At 38.0% G+C, this 25,226-nt stretch overlaps 1 protein-coding gene across 1 annotated transcript in view; it reads left to right on the forward strand.

Moving 5' to 3' along the window:
• Positions 1-4,121: 4,121 nt before the first annotated feature.
• The window catches only part of LOC113928527 (mitochondrial calcium uniporter regulator 1-like), a 35,517-nt gene continuing 14,412 nt past the window's right edge, over positions 4,122-25,226 (forward strand). The window contains exon 1 of the mRNA XM_027604408.1: positions 4,122-4,178. Coding sequence (XP_027460209.1) covers positions 4,122-4,178 — 57 coding nt within the window. The remainder of the gene's footprint in view (positions 4,179-25,226) is intronic.

Consider the following 25,226-nt stretch of genomic DNA (forward strand, 5'->3'; position numbering starts at 1 on the left):
CACTGCCCCCCCACTCTCTCTCTCTCAAAATAAATAAATTAATCTTTAAAAATAATTACATTAGAGGTACCCTACTTAAAGGAGCCCTACAAACCATAATTTTGTCAAGTGAAGAATTTGTAATACATAATTACCAATGGTTTAATCCTGCAAATCAGAATCCAGCTTCACAGTTTGCGAGGCTTATGATAGTTTTAATTTGACTGTGAACAGGATATGTGCTTTCTATAGCCATCTTAGAGAAAAAAAGTAAAGTGGAAGTCTCAGGTAGCAAGTAAGTTAATAGCCCTGCCAAGTGGAATTTAATGTTAATCAAGTAATGTAGAAATAATTTCATTTCTCTCAAAAATCTGCCCTTGTCATCATGGTTGGTTAGGAGTCTTGGTCCTCATAGGAAGAGAATACAGTTCTTTTCATTCTCACTCAGATAATGTTTTAAGCCTACTTTTTCCTTTACAGATTATGTAAGATAACTTATATGAATTTGCGAATTTTTGTAGAACACCTGATGATTTGCTTTTAAAAAATCTTAGAAGAAACACCTATAGATATATATTTAAATATCCATATAAATTGAGTTATGTCTGAAGTATCTAGGCTTCTTCATTTTCAACGATTAAGTTAAAATCTTCATACATGAAAATTTAAAAAATTTGAAACTATTGCAAAATCTTGAAAACAGTTTCTGGTTCAGTGCAGTATTTTAAGCATATTATATACATAGCATATTTAAGTAAATTAATTATAGTAAGTACTGGTCTTATTTTAAAGCTCAGATATCAGTGATATAGTAATATCTTTTCTCATTTAAAAACTGAACTAGTAAAAATGTTTTTAAACATTTTGAAAATATTAAATGTGTTAAGTAATTTTAGCAACAGTTTTATCCTAGATTTATATATAAAATTAATTTATGAATTTTGTAAATTGATCACAGAGTAGATTATTTTTACATTAAGAATTTAAAACTTCGGGCGCCTGGGTGGCTCAGTTGGTTGAGCGACTGCCTTCGGCTCAGGTCATGATCCTGGAGTCCCCGGATCGAGTCCCGCATTGGGCTCCCCGCTCAGCGGGGAGGCTGCTTCTCCCTCTGACCCTCCCCCCTCTCATGTGCTCTCTCTCTCTCATTCTCTCTGTCTCAAATAAATAAATAAAATCTTAAAAAAAAAAAAAAGAATTTAAAACTTCAACAGTATGTGAAACATATTGAATATATTGTGTTATATTTACCTGAGACTTTCTGGGGGTTTACCAAATTAAAAGCACCTTTCTCCCTTTTTAAAAATTTGTTAAACATCTTCATTCACTGATCTCTTTATTGAGGAATTTTAAATAAAATTTATTACTTATCTAATACTTTTGAATTTATAATGTACTCAAAATGGTTTATTTATCCTTGGGCAGTTACTCCTTCAGACTCTCACCTACTATTTTATAAGGCTAATTTAAATGATCATTTAAACATGTTTTACTCTTATTGGTTATCTTCTATTTCTGATATATTGAGGGTCATTCAAGACTGACTATGATCACCAGGTCTCATGGAGATGAGAGTGGAGGCTGGACATTCATCCTAATAAAGGCCAGGAATGACCCCAGCCTGGAGCAGAGGTATGATTTGGCAGGCGGAAATGAATATTTTCCTGGAATGAGTTGGCAGAAGTGGGTTCTTACTAATTTAGATATATTTTCAATCAATTAAAGGGAGGAATTATTAAATCTAGGATTGAGCAGAGCATTTGAAGCATTTTACAAGAAGTGATTAGATTAGGGAGGTTTTCCTGTCCTACCTAAAATCTGAGAGAAGACATTAGTATTATTACATTAGCAGATTCTTCTTAATCTGTAGTATTTCCAGTGTAAGCTTTTGATAAAAATTTAACTTCTGTAGAAAACTGAAGACATTTAGATTAAATATGAAATCTACAATTATTTAGTTATGTTATTCTCCACCAAAAAAATCACTGTGTCTAAATTAAAGATTATCAGCTTATCAGCTTTAAAATATATATATATATATATATATATATATATATCAACTGCATGTATAAAATATAACTATGAAAATTCTGATACTGAGTTTTTGCTTGATAACCATGTGCTTCAAAATCTGACACCATCTTTCATGAGGGTTACAGGTTTATTTCCACTGTGTTATTTACTTAGGGAAGGCGGCTTTTCACAAAATTAAGCAAATGTTAGCTGGTTCCTCAAACGGTGACAAATAAAAGAAGAATAGAAAAGTGGTTGGAAAGGAACGTGAGTTGCCCTGACACTTCTTCTGTTTGCTCTGTCTACTACTGTCTTTCTTTGCACATCCGTGAAACTCGGGACTGACTGTTGAGATTGTTTTGGCAACCGAGTGAGACAGGAAGAAAAGTTTAAAACTGCTGCTTGACCCCTAATAACTAGCGATGCTCGGTTTTTTGAGTACTACTAAGAGTTTAAAAGTGCTTATCAGAGCAACTCTTCACTGCCTTAATTTGTGTGTACACATTGCCCTTAGTGTTGCTCCTCTCTGCTCTTTATCAGGCTTGGCTAGCTAACTTCCTTGTTGATTAGCTAAGTGATTTTCTTAATGGCTACCCTTTTGACAAACTAAGAGATCTTAGCTGCTCTGACAGGAAAAACTGAATTGAAGAACTTGTGGTGAAAGGGAGAAGGAACATCTGTATCCATGCTGCTGCTTGTGTTGTTGGTGTGGAAGAAAATCTGGTGACTGACCTTGATTCTTGACTGAAGTCACAAAAATATGTGTAATTTGGCCTTTATCCGTGAAACAAATAGCAGCAGTCTCCAGTTAAAGTAGGGATTCAGTTTCCTTTGTTTTGGGTGTGGACAATGGAATCTTTTCCAACCTTATCATCAGATGGTTCAGTGAATTTTTTCCTGAAATATTTTAGAACCTTCATTTTGACAGAAGGATTTTGTTTGGATTCATATTTTACCAACAAAGAGGTATTTTGTTTATATTTGGAGATTTAGAGCCCTTCAATGTTGTGTTTGAAGGAGAAATTTTTTTTTTTAAATTAAATAATCAAAATCCAAATACCCAGTGGCACCAACAAAACCCCCCAGGATCTGATGATAGATTTTGGATTAGGGCCCCTGGAAGGGACACTGGGCATTTATATTGGGGAACCAATTTAAGATTTCTTACAACCAAATTAGCATGGCTCAAGTCAATTGAGGGTAACACCAGTGGAGTTGAGATCTCTATAGCTAAACAGCCTGGGGACCCCACTGACCCTTCTTGAAGTCAGTCTCCAAGGGTTGCCCTTGATCCATGTTAGGAACCAGGTTTATAGGTGAACGTATAGGACTCTTAGAAACCCATCTCTGCCTCGACAGCTTGTGAATCTGACATGGTACCACAATGTGTATTTATCCATCAGTTGTCATCTCAGAGGTTGAGCAGTGAGATTGGGTATTTGCAGTCCACACAACAGAAATCCATGTTTTATGTAAGGCGAGAAAATATGAGCGTCCTAGTGTTTAAGGAGAAGTCATCCTTGCCCTTGCAAACTGGATTACAATTCTGTTACTTCTTCATTTTGTTTATTAAGCACACCCCAGTCAGTCAGTAAGATTAGAGAAAATAGCAAACAGAAATAAATAGAAGTAGAAAATAGAGAAAAAGAAAAAAGCCTTTGTTTCTATTCCATCCTTTCTTTTGACTGTCCTTGACTTGGGCCTCCTTCATTTTCTTTCCTGTGCTTGCCCATCACACATCAGGACTTCCCATTTTATAAACTCTAAGTTTCCCTCATTGAAATATAGCCATTTGCTGTTTGTATAACTATGAGCCAATTGCTTAACCTCTTTGTGCCTTGATTTCCTTACTTGGGAAACATTGATAGGATGTCACCTGCATCATAAAGTTGTGGGATTAAGTGCATTAAGATTATGTCATGCACTTAGCTTAGTACCTGGATGTACTAAGTGCCATGTGACCAGTCATCTAGTAATTACTAATAGAACCTGTTAATAGATTAATGATAGCAAGCCATATACTTCATTGCCAAGTTTCAAAATGTTAAACAAGACAGGGCTGTGAATTCTTTATGTGCAAGGACACATGGGCTGGTGTTTTGCTTCTTTTGTTTGAATAGACTTGTAGAATGTCTTACGGATACAAAGAGGGACGGTTGGGTCAGTCCCCAGAAGACTACCGAATGGTGAGAGAGAATCTCCTAGGAATCCCAGGAATCATATTGCGCCTGTCACTTTTATTGGAAAAGGAGACAGCAGTAGCCATTGTGTTGAGCTGGTTGGTTGTTTTATGTTTTCATTTATATTCATTTTTCTCATAGTAGACATGATGCTTTCTTTGTCTAATGTGAATATCCTATATTATATGACCCTTATTAAATCTTATTTTGAAATTAACTTCTGGCATGGTGAGTGTATTTCTTTTTGAGGCATCACATTTTTAAACATATAGAATCTAACCTCACCCATTTTACACTGAGAATATTGTATGCAAAATAATTTTGAAGGGCATTTTATTTCCTAGTATTTATTTCCAGCAGGTGGCTAATGGCTTTTGACCTGCTGTAGCAGCATATAGAACTGAATGTCAGACAGAATATTTTTTAAAAGCTGCATTTTCATCTTGCATAATGAGCACAGGTAACTCTTTTTGAGATTCTCTTGCATATTTTTCCAGGTAGTTATTGATAGCGATGTGTCAATTTGATAGGAAAGAGAAAATTGTAGTGTTACAGCATTTAGGTGTTAACAGTATTTAAATTTGCTTACATTGGTAAATACAAGTATAAAGAGGATCAGATCTAATATATTTACCTGTTAAGAGCCGTGTAAATTTCATGGTATTGGCCTTCCATCTTTCCCTTATCTTTGAACCTTTGTTAAGAAAAAGCACACATTTTAATCCATTCACTTCCCTTTTTAGTAATTTCCATTTTCTCTTGAAATGTATACAGGATATTCCATGGCCTATTTTTACATAACCTTCGAGAATTATACATACTAAATAATAATTCTCAATTTTTGTGTGAAAATAGACCATGACATATGCTATCTAAATGATAGAGATTGCTCAGGGTTCCAGGATTAGCAATTTTAGATCATTGTTAGTGTTTGTTTCAATTTAAGTATGAGCACAAGTTTTTATACAGCCACCATCATTGCAGTCACTTGCCACATAGTTTGTGTGTTGAGTAACACTCTGATTTAAACTTTGTTGAAGTTTTGCAGTGAAGTTGTGTACGCAGCTTGATTAATGCCCAGACTACCTTATGGAGTGGTGACTCAGGAAATGACAAGGTAAAGAGTTCTCTTTCCTGTACTGAGCATATTAGAGTTGGCATTTTGCCCCTGACCTGTGTGATGAGGGAGGATTACTATTTGTGTGCTTTGCATTTAAGGCTTAATTTCTGAGGCTGAGTTCTAATCTTATTTATTCCCTCAGGTAATTACTGGTTTTCAAGATGCAAAAGAAGTATATCATTGGATTTTTTTCAAAGGGTTAAACTTGTATTGTAGATGTCCGTTCTTTACGTTTAGGCACTAAACATTTTCACACATCAAAGTAGCTTGTGATTCTCATCTGTGGTAGAGAGTTAATCATCTTTCAGTAGTGCTTTGAAGTTGGCTTTTCTTATTCTTTTCTCTCTCTTTTTTTTTCTTAACCCAGCATGGGTTCATGAATACAACTAACCAATCCGTTAGGTATGGTGCATTATTGCTTTTGCCTATGGCTCTTGCTCATGAAAATTCAAATTCTGGTTAGTTTGCTGGAATCAGATCAGTGTGGTATCTGGCATACTTTTTTCCTGTTATGAAGCCCTCTCACAGAAAATAGGTGGGAAGGAAAGCATGGTGGTGAAGAGAAAGGATAAGGCAATTCAGAGTTAAATATATTTTAGCTTTTCTGCCTACGTTGTGGTTAGTCTGTAACAAGAGTTTTTACTTCTCAGTGCCCTAGAATCCTTAAAATTAAAATTCCCATTCCTTAGGACTAAAAATTTCTATTCTTCAGTCAAAGTATATGGATCTGCTTTTGTGTGTGAGGGTGAGGACAATAACAGTAGCAGTACCTTAATCTGATAATGTGTGTGTGAGTTTTTAAATGCAACCAGATGAGAAGCCATTAGCTGAAGAATAGGTAGGTGATTGCTAAAGTAAGTTGGAATTCTGACAGGTGCTAAAATTAAGTCATTTTGCTTACAAAATTACCTCATAACTGAATTAAATGGGATTTGGTATTTTGAAAACTAGGATGTCTTCCATGAATATCGACATGGTAAAGAACTGTGCTTAGATGCTTCCTTCAGAATGCAACATGTGAATTTAGAAACAAGTGAACATGCCAGAACTAGAGGGATGATTGTACAAGACATTCCATCCTGGAGCCAGATGTACTAAGCTCAGCTGGAAAGACCCTTAAAGTGCAGTTAGGGGAATACAAATAAGGAGCTTATTTAGCAAGTTTACGTGTATGTATATTACAGTGGATAGGAGCATGGTCTCAAGAGTTAGAGATGCCCAGATTTTCTTGGTTTTAACTTTGAAGGCTGGTCACATTGGGCAAATAAATTATTCTCTCTGAGCCTCAGGGTTCTTAACTATAAAATAGGAATAGTAATGGTATCTAATTTATATTATTGTAAGAAAAAAGGACCTAAATTAAAAAATTTAAATAAAACTTACACAGTGAACAAAAACTGCCAATTCCAGAGCCTTGGAAATATGCTACCATTTTTATACTTTGCGTATATTGGAACACATTGTTGTACAGGCTCGTACTTGGCCTCAGAATCCTGCTCAACGCAGAATGCCAGGAAGCTCCTACTATTTTGTAGAAGTTGGCAGTCAATGTGAAACATATTCGTTCTCCCTAAACGAATCCAATCCTACCAGTTCTCCTCTCTTTCTGTTTTGCTGACAGTCTCCCTAACGCAAATGTCAATTCAGTTACTTAAAAGGTGGGACTAGAGAGATTAGTTATCCGTAATCATAATGTTCAGGCACTATGCTGGGTGTCAAGTGGGTGGGTGTTTCCCATTTGTGTTAAGTAGGTGGTTCCCAGATTTACATTTCCAGCTCTGTCCTCTACCCCAAGCTCCATTCATGAGTTCATTTATTACTTGGCTCCTTCACTTAATTGTGAAGTTAAGGATTGTGAAGAATTGTGAAGAAACTTACTGCTCACTATCCTCCAGCCACCCTGGGCTTCTTTATGTTCTTTAAACATTCTAAGCTTGTTTCTGTCTTGGGACCTTTGTTCTTCCTGATCTCTAGGCCTGGAAGGCTCTGTCCCTTTATTTTATTCATTTTGCTCCTTCTCCTGATTCAAATGTTGTTTCTTCTGAGGTTGAGGTTTCTCTGACAGGTATATCTAAGTCATCCTCCTGTCCAGTCAATTTCTTATCTCATCATCCTGTAAGTTTCTCCAGAGCCCTTTCTCATATGTATTAAAAATAAGTTATTTATGTAATTTTGTATTGTTTTATCTCGCAACCCAGAATGCAAGCTTCCTGAGAGCAGTGACCTTGTATGTGTTGTTTAGCACTGTATTCTCCATACCTAAAACTGTGACTGGTTCGTAGAAGGGCTCTCAGCAACCTTCAGAGGTAGGATTATCCTTTCCTTAATTTTATAGATAACACCAGTGAGACCCAGAGAGGTTGAAAAGCTTGCCCAAGATCACAGGGAATGGAGGTGACAGAGCTGGGATTTAGAAGAATGCTGTTCTCTAAGAAGCTGTGCAACAATGCGTCCCTTTTCATAATTGAAGGTCAGGGGCATTAATGGGAGGGAGGGGGCTCTGTTGAGGTCTTGGAACTTCCTTTAAGTCTCTGGGCCACACTATTGTTTCTGCAGCATTGTCAGGCAAGACCTGGTCCTGATCACTCTGGTATCCTTGGCTTCTTATCTTTTCCCTTTTCCTTTTTGACTCAGTGCCCAAGACATGCATGATTAATATGTCACAAGAATGCATTCAGTCCCTTACTGCTTGGGAAAAACAATGAAACACTGGATTTTAAAGAAAGTCCTGAAGGGCTAGAATCCATGGTTTTGAACCCAGATGGAATTTTCCACCTGGTGTGGTTCTTCCCTTTTTATACATACTATTTCCTAAGCATCTGTTACTGAACAATGGCATTATTACAGCTATAGCTTTGTCTGTGAGTTTGTGTTAATAACACTGATAATGCTTTGGTTGTACTTGGCCCCTATTTGACGAGACTGGAAGAGTTCCACTTCTGTCCTTTTCTGCCCCATCCTCCACCCCGCCATGCAAAACGTGGTGCTGAAGCTGGACTGTTTATATTGTTTGTAGCCAGACATACTGTAGAATGAGGCAGGCGGTCTTGTAATGTATATGTATCATTAAAATGTATAAATATGTTTTAGCTTTTGGGGAAAAACCAAAAGAAAAAGAAAACCAGGGCAGTTGATTAAAATGGGATAATCTACTGCATAATAAGTCACACCCAGCAAATTATAGAGGAAGCAGTTATTGGTGCTTTTTACTCTAGGACATTTGGTGTGTGTGGCTGCATTTGGCCTTTTAGAAGCTATTGACATCTTTTGGGAACTGCCTTAATCAGTTAAACAGAAGGAATCTTAGCATTGTGCAACTGATGGTTGATTAATTTAAATCCAAACAGACAGTCCTGCCTGGTTGCCCTTTGCGAGACCCTTGCACAAAAGGATTTCATTCAGAAGCATTATGGCCCGCATTCTGCCCTGAGACCCTTTCAGCTCTGCTGGTCTTCTTAGGCTGCAGGCAGCATCTTTAACCGCTCTTATGCTCCCTTTTATTTCACGAAAACAATATCTATGCTGTGATTCGTACAAATGCTCTACATTTCCTTCAAAGTTCTTTATTTGTGTCCTAGGGAAAAGGTATTAAATTTCCACTAATTGAAAGACTAAAATGGGAATTTATTTTAAACTGGCTTCCTTTAGAAAAAAGTGTATTAGAACTTAATCCAGTACTTCCTCTGAGAATTAGAATCAAAATTAGAATCATGAAATGTTGAAATAACTTTTCGGTATTAGAGTAAGCCATCATCTATAATTCCTTTGACTTTTAGATTCAAAACATTGAAGGCTTTATAATCTGTATTTGGCTTTGGGAAAACATTAATTGACTCTTGAGTGAGTTCAGAGGTAGTATAAAGATCTAGTCCTAGATTTTTAAATGAAAGCAAAATTAAGATTCTTTAAGGATAAAACTTTGAATAATTTGAGTGTGTCACATGAACTGAGAAAAGTAGCCCCGCATTGGGCACTCTGCTGCGCTTGGTTGCAAAAGAGGGCCAATATTTGTGTGGAACAAATGAAGAAAAAAAAAAAAACTGCTATAGACGTCTTCATAGCACATAGAATGTTAGCCTGGAAAAGACTAGCACCCTCATTTTAAACACCAAAAAAACCAAGACTCCTCCCCTCCCCACCCACTTGATTATTCAGGCTCTTAAAGGCCTTTCCTTGGTCAGTTTCTGCTTCCTCATGACCCAATTACAATTTTCTGGAATACAAGGAAGCCTTTCAGAGATGGTAGTATAATCTGATTCTCTATGGTTTTGTTCATTGTGTCATTAATTTTAGTAACTACTTTTTATTGAGTTTGTGATGTGCCAGTACTTTATGCCTTATCTTTGTCTTCATAACTACAATATGAAGTGGTACTATTATTCTTGCCTTTTTGAAAATGGGGAACTGATGTTAAGCAAAGTCAGGGTCTTGCTACTCAGTAGCTTTTCAGCTACTCTGAGAAGGTGGGATGGAGCAGAAGCAGCAGCCTCTCTGTGATGGTAGCTAGATACTGAGAAGAGAAATGGGTAACAAGAGGTGTTTCTCCCAACTAATAAGTTGACTTGAGAATATTATGGTGATATGAATGACTATGCCATGGGTCACTGGTAAGAATGAAAAAGTCAGACCATTTTGGCCTGAATTCTTCAGAAACAGTGGATTGCCTGAAAGGGAATATGATGGCACCTCCTTTCTGGCTGCCATGGGAAGCAGCGGATGTCCAGCTGAGGAACCTGTTAGGGAATCAGGGGATCTAGAAACTATGTGACACAAGAGAACTCACCTCATCTTTTTGAGCCTCTGCTTTTTATTTTCATTTCTAGAAGTGAAATTCCAATTTCTGCTTTACCCTACTCTACTAGCTAGTTTCAAAGATCAAGTAAAATAATTTTAAACACTCTGGAAAATGAAAAAAAATTAGGACATAATATATTTTTTACTCACTTATCCAATAAGTATTTATTGAATAAATGTCAAATGCCAGGCATGGTGTTGTAAAGAGAATAAGAAGCAAATGTAGACTTCGTCTCTACCTTTTAGAAGATTACATGGAGCAGGGAAATAAGATACATGCTAATAGGGGCACCTGGGTGGCTCAGACGTTAAGCATCTGCCTTCAGCTCAGGTCACGATCCCAGGGTCCTGAGATCGAGCCCCGCATCGGGCTCCCTGCTCCGCGGGAAGCCTGCTTCTCCCTCTCCCACTCCCCCTGCTTGTGTTCCTGCTCTCGCTGTGTCTCTCTCTCTGTCAAATAAATAAAATCTTTAAAAAAAAAAAAAGATACATGCTAATAACTGGGCGGTGGAATGTTTTAAATGCAGTTAGTAAGGTAGAGAACACCGGTGTCTCTGAGGAGGAAGAGAAGGTTTGTGGAGGACTCGTAAGGTTTAGATTGGTAGGGAGGAGAGACAGGAGGAGTTGTGTGTGGGGAGGATTGGGAGGTAGGTTGTGGATTTCAGGAGGAGGAGAGAGTAAGAGCAAAGGCCTGGAGGAGGGAAAGGATGGGGACATATTAGTGTATCAGATTGTCTAATTGGCTGTAGGTAGCTCAAGGAGATAAGTTTGACAAAGATGGGTTTATATTGAAGCTGTGAAATCTGCACTTGATTTAGTGGCTCACAGGGGAGCCTTTTAGGATTTTGGATTTTTGTGGTAACCTAGTATGAAAATGTTTTATGATGACTCATCAAAGACAAAGTTATGCATAGAATGATTAAAAGAATGAATAAGACGCTGAAGTCAGGGAGACCAGAGACCACGGCATTATGGGATGACTGATGGGGAAGGCTGTGCTAGAGGAGCATCTGTGGGGCAGGAACAAAAAGGAGAGAGATCACTGAAATTTGGCCACTGACTGGATTTGGAAGTTCTGGTGATACTTTTTTTTTTCTTTTTAATTAAATCAGTGTAAATTTGTTTTAATGAACACATGTAAACCCAAGTGCTGATAAAATCCCATATGCCATTGTCGCTTTTCGTTGTTTTTTTGTACTTATAATATGCTTCACCGGAATTACGAGAAGGGTTGTTAAGACCAGAGGAGCCAAGAATGTTGCTCATCTGGGCCAGGAAGAAATTCAGTATAAATTAGGAGGCAAAGCTGATTTAGGATTAAGGGTGTTTCCGCTTATCAGAGAAGTGATTTGGGGGAGGAGGTAGGCGGGCACTATAGCTGACTGTCAAGGCTTTCGAAATCCTGGCCAAAGAGCCCCTCCAAAGTGGCACTTTGACCCTCCATTTGCTTATGAATCAGCACTTTGCCAACACGAATTTACTTCAGTTTAAGAAACAAGGTAAGCTCAGGACCCTGTTGAACCCTAAACTTCAATTTAAGGTGGTTGTGTGGGCATTACGTGCAATTGATAATACTTAGGTAGTCAAGGGGTGACTTCTCTGGGAAATGTGCTGTCTTTTTTTTTCTTGTGAAAGAGTGTTTTCCACCTTCTAACTTTGGTTTTCTTTCAGTTTGAGAAATTATAATATTGTTTGGATGTCTGTGAAGCCTTGGGATCTGTGGGGAAATAAGAAGTGGATTTTCTGAAGTTCTGAAGGACAAATTAAAGGAGTATACAGTTATCTAGGAAGACTATGTCAGAGCTCAGTGGAGCTAGAGCTGTTACTGGGTAGATTTTGTCCCTACCCCAGACTCTGTGCTTTGAGTGACCTAATATAGATGTTTATTTTACAAGGCCTTTCTGTGCAATCCTTAGGGATCCAAGGAAGAGGTAGTGATTTTTGTAAAAGTTACCAATTTAGGAGAGAGTTTATGGTCTTCTCTAAGAGGTGGTGAGATTGCACTGATCACAACATTTATTGGAGTGGCAAGAGGAAATAGAACACTGATGAGCACGTGATTTATAGATTAAGAGGAGAATAAAAACTACATGAAGCTTGGAATTAGGGAATGGAGGTTGGGGGAGATCAGGCTTCTTTTCTCTGAAGCAGGCATCTTTAACAGGACGCTTGATCTGGCTACCTGGGGCCATTTGTCTCGTGACACTTGATTTCTGTTCCTGCTGGTGGTCTTCCATATTCCCTTCAGCCTTTTGGTCAGAGATCTCTTGTTTTGGCCTTATTTTTGGATAGGCTCTTTGTTAAACTGAACCTTTTCAAAAATGTAACAAAGTAGCCTTATTGTGGGACTATTCCTTTATGACTGTCACATCTCTGCAAAAGTCCATACACCTTCCCCCTTTTGTGTGTGCTGTCCAGATAACCTTTATTTGCTTTTCCCATCCAAATTCTGTTTAGACAGGTGGGTCATCTCCCTTCTGGGAGTTGTTTAAAACGACCTTAAAATAGTCTGGCTAGTATGTAGTCCACTGAAGCTGCCATTGGTCTTCTCTGAGAGTAATTGCAAGTTCAGACACATTTAGAATTTCCATTTTTTGAGTTACAATAGTAGTTCATATCCATGGTTAAGAAAAAAAACTTTTAGAAGTATAAAACTATAATATAAAAATTGGAGTACTCTCTCAGTCTGCATGCAGTTGGGTATGTATCTTCTAGACATTTTTCAGTGCATATTAAGGTACACAAATACATTTATTTTAAACTTTGAGTCATGTGTAATATATAAACACTATTTTAACCTGTGGTACACTTTGCATATATATTTATATTTTCATTTATATCATGATAAAATGTGCATATTTTGCTCTCAAACTCAGGATCTCAGGAAGAACAAATGAAAGGAAAAGAGTAATTCCATTTTGTTTGAAAGCTTTTTCATCTTACCAAAGTTAAGGAACACTGAATTTTGTATTTTTGTGAGGGCTGTTTTTCCTTCAGGATTTTCCCTCACCTCTGCAGTAGTGAAAAGTCCAACTTGTCAATTATGTTAAAATTCTCTACATTTTTCCAGATTGTAAACTGGTGCTTGTGGATTCTATTTTACCATTTTTGTAAGCAGTGTTATTGTTAGACATTTGTACACTGTTTACTCACAAGGGAAACATTAAAAGGCGGGCCTAGCTTCCTCTAAATTGAAATAGAGATAATAATAGTTTCTAAGAAATAGCTTAGATCTAAGTATACTGTACAGAATGACAACCTCCATTTTTTGTTGTGTTATGAATATCTTAAAGAGGATCTGCCAAGTTACTTGCTTATCTTTACAATTACAGTATTTGCACTAGAAAAATTAGACCACAGTATTGTTTAAAAACATGTCAATCCAATATGCCGGGAGAAGAAAACAATAGTTTTTAATAGTACAGATGATAAATTATATACTTATTAAAGCTTCACATCTGATCAGATAAGCATGGTGTATCATTATAGACTCAGCTTGATGTTGAAGCATTGTTATTTTAAGCAATTACTTTAAGCCTGGTAGTTTTAAAAGGGGTTGTATTCCTATGAACGTGGGTGACAGATGCAGGGAAGGACAAACAGTTCAAAGGGGAGATTTAAATTATGTGTGGTTTTAGGGGTTGTTACAAGTAGAAGTAATTCTGCTTGTGAGAGAAGAGACTTAATCAAAAAGACTGTGGGGCAGTAAGACAGCAGATTTTTTCTGATTTTATCTGGGTGTCATAATTAGGCATTTCGCTGGAGGTGTTTTCTGGATAAGTGATGTATTGGCAAGGCTTTCCTAGAGCTTGGAGATAAATGGAATGGGCAGCTGCTACCTCCTGGAGAAGGAAATAGAATCAGTTTTCATTGTTATCGGTATACTGACCTCGAAGGCACAGATGTGAGCTTTCTTTTCAAAGGGAATCAAGTATTCATCCTCAAGGAAAAGGATGTTCGTAATGCAGTAATATTTAATGCTTGTTAAATGAGAAAACCATCTATGAATACTTACACTTTTGCTACCTGGCAGCATTATTTATTGACCTGTGACTTTGTCAGAGCTTCAGCTGTGAGAGGAATATTGGTAATGGAGTCATGTAATGACATTTGTCATTAAAAAGTCACATCACGGGCGCCTGGGTGGCTTAGTCATTAAGCATCTGCCTTCGGCTCAGGTCATGATCCCAGGGTCCTGCGATCGAGTCCACATCGGGCTTCCTCCTCGGCGGGAAGCCTGCTTCTCCCTCTCCCACTCCCGCTGCTTGTGTTCCTGCTGTCTCTGTCTCTGTCTCTGTCAAATAAATAAATAAAATCTTTAAAAAAAAAAGTCACATCACAATGAATAGATTCAAAATTCATTGAGTCCCCTTGCTCTGTGTCACACTCGAGGCTTCTGTGACAACCTTCACTTCCTACTTAGCAAATCCAAGCCTGGTAGCTCGAGCCCCAGGAAGTTGTTAAAGCAATTAAAGGCTTCTGTCTCCCAGCACATTGCCTGGTTACCATAGTATCCTCTGCCCCCAAGTCTTTCCTGATGATGTCAGTATGCATACAGGGATTGTTCAGAGCATCTACGTGGGGATGATTCACCCCGCAATAAAGCCCCTCTTCCACCCCGCCCCCCGCCCCCCCCCCCCCCCCCGCCGTTGCTTGGTTTCCAGCTCAGTTTCAGACGTCCCTAGAAATGGAAGGTAAGTGCCTTGTTTTGCATATCAGACAGAGAATTACTAAATCCTCTGTTATTCTGTTTTAGGTGCATGAATGATTTCTTCTTTCTAAGATATACTAATAACTGGAATTGTAGTGTATGGGAGAATTTCATCCAATTACCTAGAATAGACTTACAGTTTGTACTTAAAGTGTGTGTTGGTCTGTGTGTATATGCATGTGAGATAGGCTTATACAAATAACTGTGAATGCACAATGTAATGCCTTCTCCTCTCTCTGGTAAACAGCCTTAGTAAACCCAGTAGAGCTTTTTATTTCAAATTTTTTGAAATACATAAATTCCCTAAAATATTCTGACAAGTGTCACAGGACAAATGGGCTGTTTTTTAAGTGTGTAAATTAGATATTTCTTATTGATTCTTTATATATTTTATCCAGTTTAAATATTAACATTTTAAAGGTCAAGATGACATGGGTAGATATTAGAAAAGAAGGGCCAAGTTACATTGAGAATTTGCATGTTAGAGAAATTAAAACATTATTGGACAAAGATTCATTTACAGGGAGATATGTGAAGTTTAAAGTATATTAATAACTATCATCTCATACTTATTTTGTACTTTTAATGCTTTTCAAAATATCTCACAATTTGCTCCCACTTTTGTGATAAGTGAAATTAGTGCTTTATAGAAGTTTTCTTTTAATACATATTCATGCTTTGTAAGCATGATAAGCAAGCTGAGTTCAGCTTTAGGACAAGAATACTTTAGAACAACTTATAACATTCACATAGGAGATCCATGAACAAATATTTCCTTTTTAAAGTTAGTTTTCTGTTTCAATTTTTCTACTACAGTATGCCTCATCAATAGACAGTAAAGGATGAAGTACACAAGCCAGGTTTCTTCCTACCAGCTTGCTTCTGAATCTCACTGCATTAGGAGAGTTCTGTCCATACAACAATATTAGTCTTATATATATTTCCTCCTCTTGATTCCCACTGGACTGTTTGAGTGTGTCTTTGCAGAACATGCTACTGTGTATAAATGAAGTTGGTAGGTGAAGTCAGTTTCTAAGTAATTAGTTAAGGGATAGCTTTGCAAGAGAAAAAAATAATAAGGGTAGAGTCGATGGAGTAGGGAGCCCCCGCCCCCCATTTTTTAACGTAGCTGAATCTTTATTGTGTGTGGAGGTAGACATCTGTCTCTTTTGAAATGTAGGTAAGTGGTTTAATCTGTCCATTTCTAGAGAGACGTTGATTGAAATTGGCATTTTTGCTTCTTGTATTTTTGGAGGCTTCTAGAATATGCCCTCCTTTGTTTTTGTGCGATCCTTAGTGGACTGGTGATACTCTTCACTCACCTTTCTACAGAGACTCAGTGAGAAATACTGTTGTGAGAGAGTGTAAAAAAAGGGCTAAAAATTTTAAATTTAGTTACTTGTATGTGAAGAATATCTGTCTTATCTTAAATATCATAAATGCTTATTTGTACATTTTCTGCTCTGAAAACATGCTAAGATGCTTTGACTTTTAATTACCTTATGTTTAGAATACTTAGTTCTGTTTCTGTGTTTGAAAATTTGCTAGTTAACTGCTATCAAAAAAAGTTCCTGAAAAGTAGAGCTATTATGATTTATTTACATATTAATATATGCATTACATATTACAAAAATCGCATTACTATATATATTACATAATTTAGATTATGGTAGGCTAAATATTAAAAAAAAATTAAGTCAGTATAAATGGTTTCCGTACTTTAAAAAATATTTTTACTGAAACACTTTCAAAATGCTTGTGCTGGAAAGAAGACTGTTATATTCCAGGCTATGTTCTGTCAAATTTTTGCTCCTTGTATTAACGTTTTGGGTGAAATTTAATCTATTGAGTAGCTAAGTCTTTGTAATTAAAAAAATACTTCTGTAGTTTTGAACCCTTAAGATACCCATGAAAATACTCTCCTGCGGACTTAACTGACACAGGTGGCAGTTTACGTAGACTGTACTATAAAGATTACAGTTTCTTTCATCCTTGCATCAAGAAGTAGTTCTAAGCAGTTTTAAGCACGATGATTTTATTTATTTTTTTATTTTTTATGTCTTTCTTTTAGCACGATGATTTTAAAAATTGGCTTAGGAGAGTTTTCATTTTATTCTTATGTCCTAATAAGAATGTTTTAAGTCTTATAGATACTTAAACTTGTTCCTGCTTGAAATATGGAAATGGCAGGTCTGTAGAGTTTACTGGCATGAACCGATGAAATATGGCAGAGAAAGGATCACTTTGGTTCTCACTGGAAAGACAACAAGCTAAATCAAAATAGTGTCTGCAAGAATTAGAGGAAGCTATGTGGAAGAACATAGACCTGGAAGGAAACATTTTTTCCAGTGAGAGGAAAGAGGCTCAGCTTGTGAAGGACTGGTTAAGTGCTTTGCCCAGTTATGTGTTTATGTCATGGAAGAGCTAGGGGTGGAACCTGGACACCCACACTTTCACAGGCCGGTTTTCATTTTCATGGCAGCATACTCCCTAGCTGGAGGTGAGATCTTTTTCCTAGTCAACTTTTCAACTTACTTTTCTCCGACAAAAGGAAGGATTAAAACAATCTAACAACTAGGAAGTACATTAGTTTTCATTTGTTGCTGTAACACATGGCTGCAAACTTGGTGGCTTAAAGAATACGGAGTTAGTGTTTTGTAGCTCTGTCGGTTAGAAGTCTGGCACAGGTCTCAATGACTACAGAGTCGAAGTATCAGGAAGGCTACCTTCCTTTCTGGAGGCTGTAGGGGAGAATCCCTTCCCCTGTCTTTTCCACCTTCTAGGGGCTGTCTGTATTCCTAGGCTCATGGCCACGTTCCTTCTTCACCATTAGCAGATGCTGAACGAATCCTCATGCAGCCATCTCTCTGGCTCTCTGCGACCGGAAAAGAGTCTCTACCTTTAAAGAACTTAATTTTTATAATCTCCCCAGGACAATCTCCCCATTTTAGGCTACTTAACCTTAATCACATCTACGAAGTTCTTTCTGCCATGTAAAGCAACATATCCACAGGTCCTGGCGGTTAGGTAAGAGACGTCTTTAGAGACCATTATTCTGCCCGCCAAAGAAAGATTACAAAATTCATGGCTCGTTTTATCAACGTTAAACTCACAATCAGATATTTTACTGACAACTCTAAGATAAACTGGTGATTGCCAACAGACACTATGAAATTTTGACCTAATTAGGTGGGTGCAGCCATCTCCTTGCATAATTAATGAGGGAAAATCAGATTAGACGGAAATGTTTCACCCACTCAAACATTTAAAACTCTGAGGTACAGATGTGAGCCTTATAAAGTGACACTATTCTCAGTTTAATATTTTTAGTGAGAGGCTCATGTCACATGAAGTTAATTAAACAGAACTGATTTGGGAATGCAAAAATTCCATTAGTTAACTCATTTGTGAATCAGCTTGGGTTTCTTTGGAAACTGAAGGGTAATGGTGGGGCTGCCAGAGACCCAAAGGTGAGCTCTAGTAACCATGAGGTTTGAATAACACTGTCATTCATTGATCTGGCATTAAGCCATTTGCGTCAAAAGACCCAGCAGATGAATCTGACAGGTATGCCCTATGTGGTTTCCTAGGAAAGGCACAATATATTACCATAATCAATAACACGAGACTTGAGGCCAACAGCTGCAAAAATAGTTTCCTTTATTGTTCACATCCTGTGTTTATCATAGATTTGAGCCAACTCATGGCACATGGATCCTCCATACTAAGCATTAGATAATTTATATCTAGCAGTAGTTTTTAAAACTTCTTTGCTAAACACTAGTGATAAAAGATGCAGGGGAGGAACAACTCTAGCATATCACTTTTGGACAGAAAGCCAAAAATTACTTTTTGCTGTGGTTCTCTGAAGGAAGAGAAATGGAAAGAAAACCAACTGTTTTCTTGCTCATATTCCTTTTTATTTTTGGAATCATTTTCTAAGGAAAACTGAACAGTACCGTAGGACCCTTGCTTAGAAGACAAGAGCTTGTGGAAGGCACATTTCTTTGCAAGAGGTAACTATGGGTCCTTTTGGTACTAGAGGGGTACAACAACTTTAGGATTCTATATAAAAGCGTAATCTGATTTTATGCCATCATGAACTTCTTTGTCAATAAAAATATTATTAAAAGAAAGATGTTATTTGACAATGAAGTTGAAAATCAAAATCAGCTAGTTAAACAATTTGATAACAAAATTAACTGTGCATCTGTAGCAAATGCCTCTCTAAACAAAAATATATATTTAGTTGAAAGTTTCTTACTTTATGCACATATTAAATTCACTTCAATGTTTAGTGTCTTTATCAATAGTATGTATATTTCAAGTGCTAATATAAACGAAGAAAACTCAAACACTTTTAAACATTGAAATATATATATACACAGTATCCAATTTAATACTGAATTTCCCCAGCTATGGTAAATTAGAGATTAAATCTCTCTGTGTCCTAAAAAAAAAAAAAACTAAGAAAAGTCACAGAGCAGCTGCCTTTGCTGATAGAAGAGACTAATCTTTAAATCATTTTGAACTGGCTCAGTTGCTCTACTGATCCTTTAACTTTGTTAAAAATTATCTTAAAAGCTTATCTTTGAGAGAAATCAGAGATAAAGGAACTAATTAATGGAGATGAGAGTTTTGAGGTTCTGAATCATATGTGGTCAGTGAGTGGTGGATAAGGTGGAAGGAGACTTCAAAATCAAAACTTCAAAGATTGTTAGGATTTCTCACCGGCTGCTTTGAAAGCTAGCTCAGTTTTATTTCTAGGGGGATTTTCCCAGGGAATGGGAGTGAAGGCAATCGACAAAGAAACGATGGAACTAGGAAGTTATCCTAAATCTTTGTTGCTCCAAAGGCTTTGTAGATCAGAGAACCACTGCCAGCGCTACTCGCTTTTCTCGCTGACCTTGCATTACGTTGTTTTCCTTTAATTTATTGTTGCTTCAATTTGACTTCTCTCTTTAAGATGGGTGAGACTTGCAAAAAAGAAAAGCAGTTATTGAAATATTGATGAAGAAAGTTGTTATTTTAATTTTTAGAACGCCCCTATCTCTGCCAATTTCTGCTATAGAAGCAAGATTTTATAACTGTGGACCGATTTTTTTCATTAGCTCCTGATTTGGAGTGAGTATTAATGGAAGTAAAGGCTACCCATTCTGCATGCACAATCTGTGGCCTGGGGCAATTAGGGAGAACAAAGTTGGAGCAGCAATACTTAAAAGGCACAAAGGTACAAGGACAGAGGCTTGGCATCGTGTGTGTGTGTGTGTGGGGGGGGGGGGGGAGTTGTTGTGAGCACTGCAGTGCAAGACCAGCCACAAGGTGGGACAGTTTAGAGAGAACCATTCCCCATACTTGGTACTTACTGAGTCCTAGATGACTTTATAAAAAGTAAGCCCATGTTGGGGGCAGGAGGTTGGTTACCCGCGTTTTAGCCGGTCGTGATGTTGCAGGATTTCTTTTCCTTTAGTACCCCGGATTCTTGGTCATACCACTTCGAAGAATGAAGAGGTAGACCAGAGGAAGAGTGGTGGGCAGCAAAGCAAAATTTATTGAGCGATAGTACAAAGTACCTGAAGAGGGAGGGGAGCCGAGAGGGTTGCCATTTTGGCATTTAAATCTAGGGGTTTTTATGGGTTCTTTGGTGTGGGTTGTTTTAATCTGATTAACCCTCCCTGCGCCTGTCACCCAATCCAGTTTTTGTCCACGTCTTCGTCTATCTTTCTGGTAGTTGTTCACGTGGGAAAGGGTGGAGGGCTCTTCCAGGGCAGTATTTAGTAGCCTCCGGGATCAAGAAGGCCTCAGCCGCCACTGCCCTAAGGCCTGCCAGCCAGCCAGCCAGCCAGCCTAAGGCCACTAGATCAAGCTCTTTGTTTAAATATCCCACTGGCTGTTGAGTTGCAGTTGAGCTTCCCCCTGGGCCTGGGTTAGGACGCCCAAGGCCATTCCCTTCCTTTCTGTCACAAACAAGTTGTAAATCCTCCCAGGAGGAGGAGTTGAAGCTGGGGCATTGAGTAAAGCCTAGAATAACAGGATGGAGCCTTTTTCCTTTTAAGGGTAGTTTCCTCTTAGAATGGGCCCCCTTGCCCCTGCCTGCTTTCCTTCCAACTATCCTCCATTAATGAGGGGAAGTAGAGCTGCTGTCAGGTGCTTCTTTCCCAAACACCAAAGGTGCAGGAGAGGGGAGGCAGCTGCAAGACCATCATGCAGTCTCAATAGCTGTAAGTCAGGGAATGAGCTCACCAATCCATTGATTTTGTTAAATTGAGACCTTCTAATAACAAATACATACCACAATTTAAGCTCAAAGTTTTTCCAAGAGTTTTAGGAGGGAAAGTGACAGATGAATATGACTTACCAATTGGAATATTAGAGTATGACAGAAGTCAGGCGGCATTGTTTTCCTTTATTGGCGAAGGTCAGTCTTGTCCTCTTCAATCAAAATGCAATCTCAGTAATTACTATTGAATGCCTTCACGTGCATGAAGGTGCACTAAACACAATGCAGAATTAATCGAAGGACGATGCGACCTTGGATTTCATGGAGTTTCAGCTAAGAGAGGAACTATTATGGAAAGTAACTGTCTTATCACTTAACAACTCACTGTTTTATTTTCATAGTAGTTTTTGCCAAGTGACAAATTCTAGTTGGAATTTGATAAGTCATTTTATTTACATTCTACTGAAAAGTAAATTTTTCCTAAAATACTAAATGAATTGATGTATTTACTTGGTGGCAGACCTATTGTTATGCTGTTAAGCTTTTTATCCCCCACCTCTCTTAGTTACACTTGCCTGACTTTTAAAAACACGTATTTTATGTTTTTTCGACTGTAGAATGTCTTTCCCATACACCCACACGTAACAACACGCACACACTGACATACACAGAGTTACTTTACAATGGACACTTCCTACCTCAGTCCTTCTCTTTACTCCTGTTTGCATCTTCTTAGTTTCCCTATAATACTTCATGTAAGCAGCCCAACTCCTGTTTATTGAATCCCTTTGAGTGTAAAAGCATTGTGCTGCACACCTAGGCCTGTGCCTCTCCTTTTCTCCCGCTGCGGAGCCTTGATTGTGTAGTTATCAGTATCTCCTTCTGTGGCTGGAAGGCAGGTAAAATTACAGGAGAGAGTGGGCAGAAAGAAGGGACATGGTTGGTTATTGAGAGAAGAAAGTGAAGTTAAAATTTGTAAACCAGGAAAAGGGGAAATGAAATAGAGCACTGAGATTGTGTTGAGAAATTGGTCTTGTTAAGTGAGTAAAAAGGATGAGGTAAAGAAGCAACACCAACAGAATTATTTTGAGTGTTTCATAAGACATTTTGTGGTGAGCAAAATAGATTGCCTTATCTACACATTGAAATTTCTGCACCAAATTACCAGTGTATCCTTTTGAAATGGCTAAAACCCAAGTTAAAAACATCCGAACCTTACATTTCTCCGAGATCACTGCAACTATTCTGTTATCCTGCCCATTCCCTGGCCATCATTCCCCAATCTCAGATGCTAAACTTGTAAAATGAATTCCCCACTGTGTTTTCTAAATGGATCTTAAAGAGGTAGGTATTTTTATGCCAAGAAGCAACATATATTAGATTTGATAATAGTTGTCTAGAATTACCTCCTAATATGTTAGCTCTATGAGGATTTTCAGTAAGATTGAACCATTGTTGAAAGACTGTGCAGAAACAATAGCTTGAAATTGGCCCAGACTTAGTAAAATGTTGGAAGTTTGAAGAATAATTGGTTTTTCTAGTCACTGTATTTTTCATTGCAACAGTCTTCTGTATTGATGAGGTTACAGTTTATGGTCTTTTTGTGTCATAGCTGATAACTCACTGGTTATCTGCCTGGAGTTTTGGTATTTGGGATTTTTTCATCTTTGCAGTAATGTCAAAGAAATGTAGTGGTTAGTTTTAAACTTGACATTTGGCAAAAAGAAAAAGAGCATTCCTGATGAAAGCTTTCACTGAGAAATTTATAGTTAGGCTTTATGACAGCCAGTAATTATCAGATTGCAGTTACTTTTCAGAGGTGTTTACCCTGAGTTGAGGTTTTCGCCAATTGATGATCTGAATCATGAATTAACTTTGATGTTAATCCATTGGTTTACCTCAGCATTCAGTATGCCAGCCTGTGTAAAATTACTGTATTACTCCTAGGCACATGTTTTTAATTTTTTGCCTCAAAAGTAATACTGGGCTCAGAGAATTAAGGCATTCCCTGTTTTTTTTTTTTTTTTTCCTCTAGATTTTATTTATTTGAGAGAGAGAATGAGAGAGAGAGAGTACATGAGAGGGGGGAAGGTCAGAGGGAGAAGCAGACTCCCTGCTGAGCAGGGAGCCCGATGCAGGACTCGATCCTGGGACTCCAGGATCATGACCTGAGCCGAAGGCAGTCGCTTAACCAACTGAGCCACCCAGGCGCCCAAGGCATTCCCTGTGTTAAGAAACTTACGTTAGAGTGAGAGAGAGAGAAGTTAAGAACACAGGGATATGATTCTACACTGATAAAAACACTGTATATCTTTGCCCTGCTTCATGCTCAATGTGGTCCATGAATTTTTCTGCGGTTCATCTCCTCTTGGTCTGTCTTTTTTTTTTTTTAAGATTTTATTTATTTATTTGAGAGAGAGAGAATGAGAGCCAGAGAGCACTAGAGGGAAGAGGGTCAGAGGGAGAAGCAGACTCCCTGCTGAGCAGGGAGCCCGATGTGGGACTCGATGTGGGACTCGATCCCGGGACTCCAGGGTCATGACCTGAGCCGAAGGCAGTTGCTTAACCAACTGAGCCACCCAGGCGCCCAACCTCTTGGTCTGTCTTGAACCCACTTCTTTCATAACCCACTGCTCCACCAAAACTGTTCATGCCAGGACCGTGACTGGCTTTCAGGTCAATACCTTTGGTCAGTTCTCCGTTCTCCTTGGACATGACTTGCAGTATCCTTTGAAAATGGTGGTCATTCTCTACCAACTTGCTGTTCTTCTCCGTCCTGTTTGCTGGTTCTTCATCATCTTCCTTACATTAGAAGTTGGATATCCTAGTATGCAGTCCTTGGTCCCAGTTTCTTTTCTGTTGAAACCTACTTCCTTAGTGATCTCATACAGTCTCTTGCCTTTAAATTCCATTTGTACATTGACAGTTTCCAGATTCGTCTTACTGATCAGAACCTCTCTCTTGAACTCTAGACAGCATATTCCACTTGGGGTATCTAATAGGCATCCTAAATGTAGTATGTTCAAACCTTCTCATCATCCCCCTCTGTGGGGGATGCTACTCTTCCTACAGTCTTTCCTCCATCAGTTATCCCAGAAATGATCAATGTTAACACTTTGACATATGTGTTTCCAAGCTCATGTTGTGTGTGTTTCTCATCCCTGCTCATGAGATCATTTTGTGTATACTGTTTCTTCCTCTGACCCTTCCCACCCACCCCCACCCCATATTTACTATGAATATGTTTTGCATACTTTTAAATATTCTTTGGGAACCTAGCTTTTAGTAGCTACTTGGTTGTAACATAATTTATTAACTACCCTTATGAGTGAATATTGGATTGCCTCCCATGACTTGCTACTATAATTTAAACTATAATATTCCCATTGCATTTAGTATCCGTTACAAAAAAGAAAGAAAAAAACATTTCATCATTCTAGTTCTGCACTATCCCAATATGGTAGCCACTAGCCATATGTGGTTGTTGAGCACTTAAATGTGACTAGTCCAAACTAAATGTGCTGTAAACATAAAATACACACCAGATTTCAAAGAGTTTGAAAAAAATGTAAAATATCTTGTTAATAATTGTTATGTTGATTACTTGTTGTTGAAATAATATTTTGTTTTATTGGGCTAAATAAGATATATTTTAAAAGTTGGTTTCATCTTTGTCCTTTTACGTTTGCAAATGTGACTGTAAGAAAATTAAAAGTTACATGTGTGGCTCACACTGTATTTTTTCTATTAGACAGTGGCGTTTCAGTTGCTCACATCAAAAACCTTTCAGTCACCCTTTCCTCCTCTTTTCCTCTTATGCTCCATATCCTGTTAGTGCTACCCAGAAGCTAACTACTTTCCCCACCTGCGCTACCCGACTTGGACCTACTCAGGTCCAAGGCATCATTATTAGCTATTGCTTAAATTCTTGTAACAGCCCTTTAACTTGTCTCCAGACTTTCAATATATTGATCAAGGTGATTGTTTTAAAACATGTCAGATCTTGCCTCTTCTCTCCTGCAAACCCTCCAATGTCTTCTCATATTCAGAGTAAAAGTTAAGTCCTAAAAAACTGGTCTCCTTCTACCCCTTGGACTGTATTTCTACACTCTCCCTATGGTAAGCCAAACACGTTTCCCACTTGAAGTCTTGACATTTGCTCTTCCCCCTACCTGAAGTGCTCTTCGTCCAGTTATCTGTAGGGCCCAT

Source organism: Zalophus californianus, chromosome 5, assembly GCF_009762305.2.
Source record: "Zalophus californianus isolate mZalCal1 chromosome 5, mZalCal1.pri.v2, whole genome shotgun sequence".
Lineage (NCBI taxonomy): Eukaryota > Metazoa > Chordata > Mammalia > Carnivora > Otariidae > Zalophus > Zalophus californianus.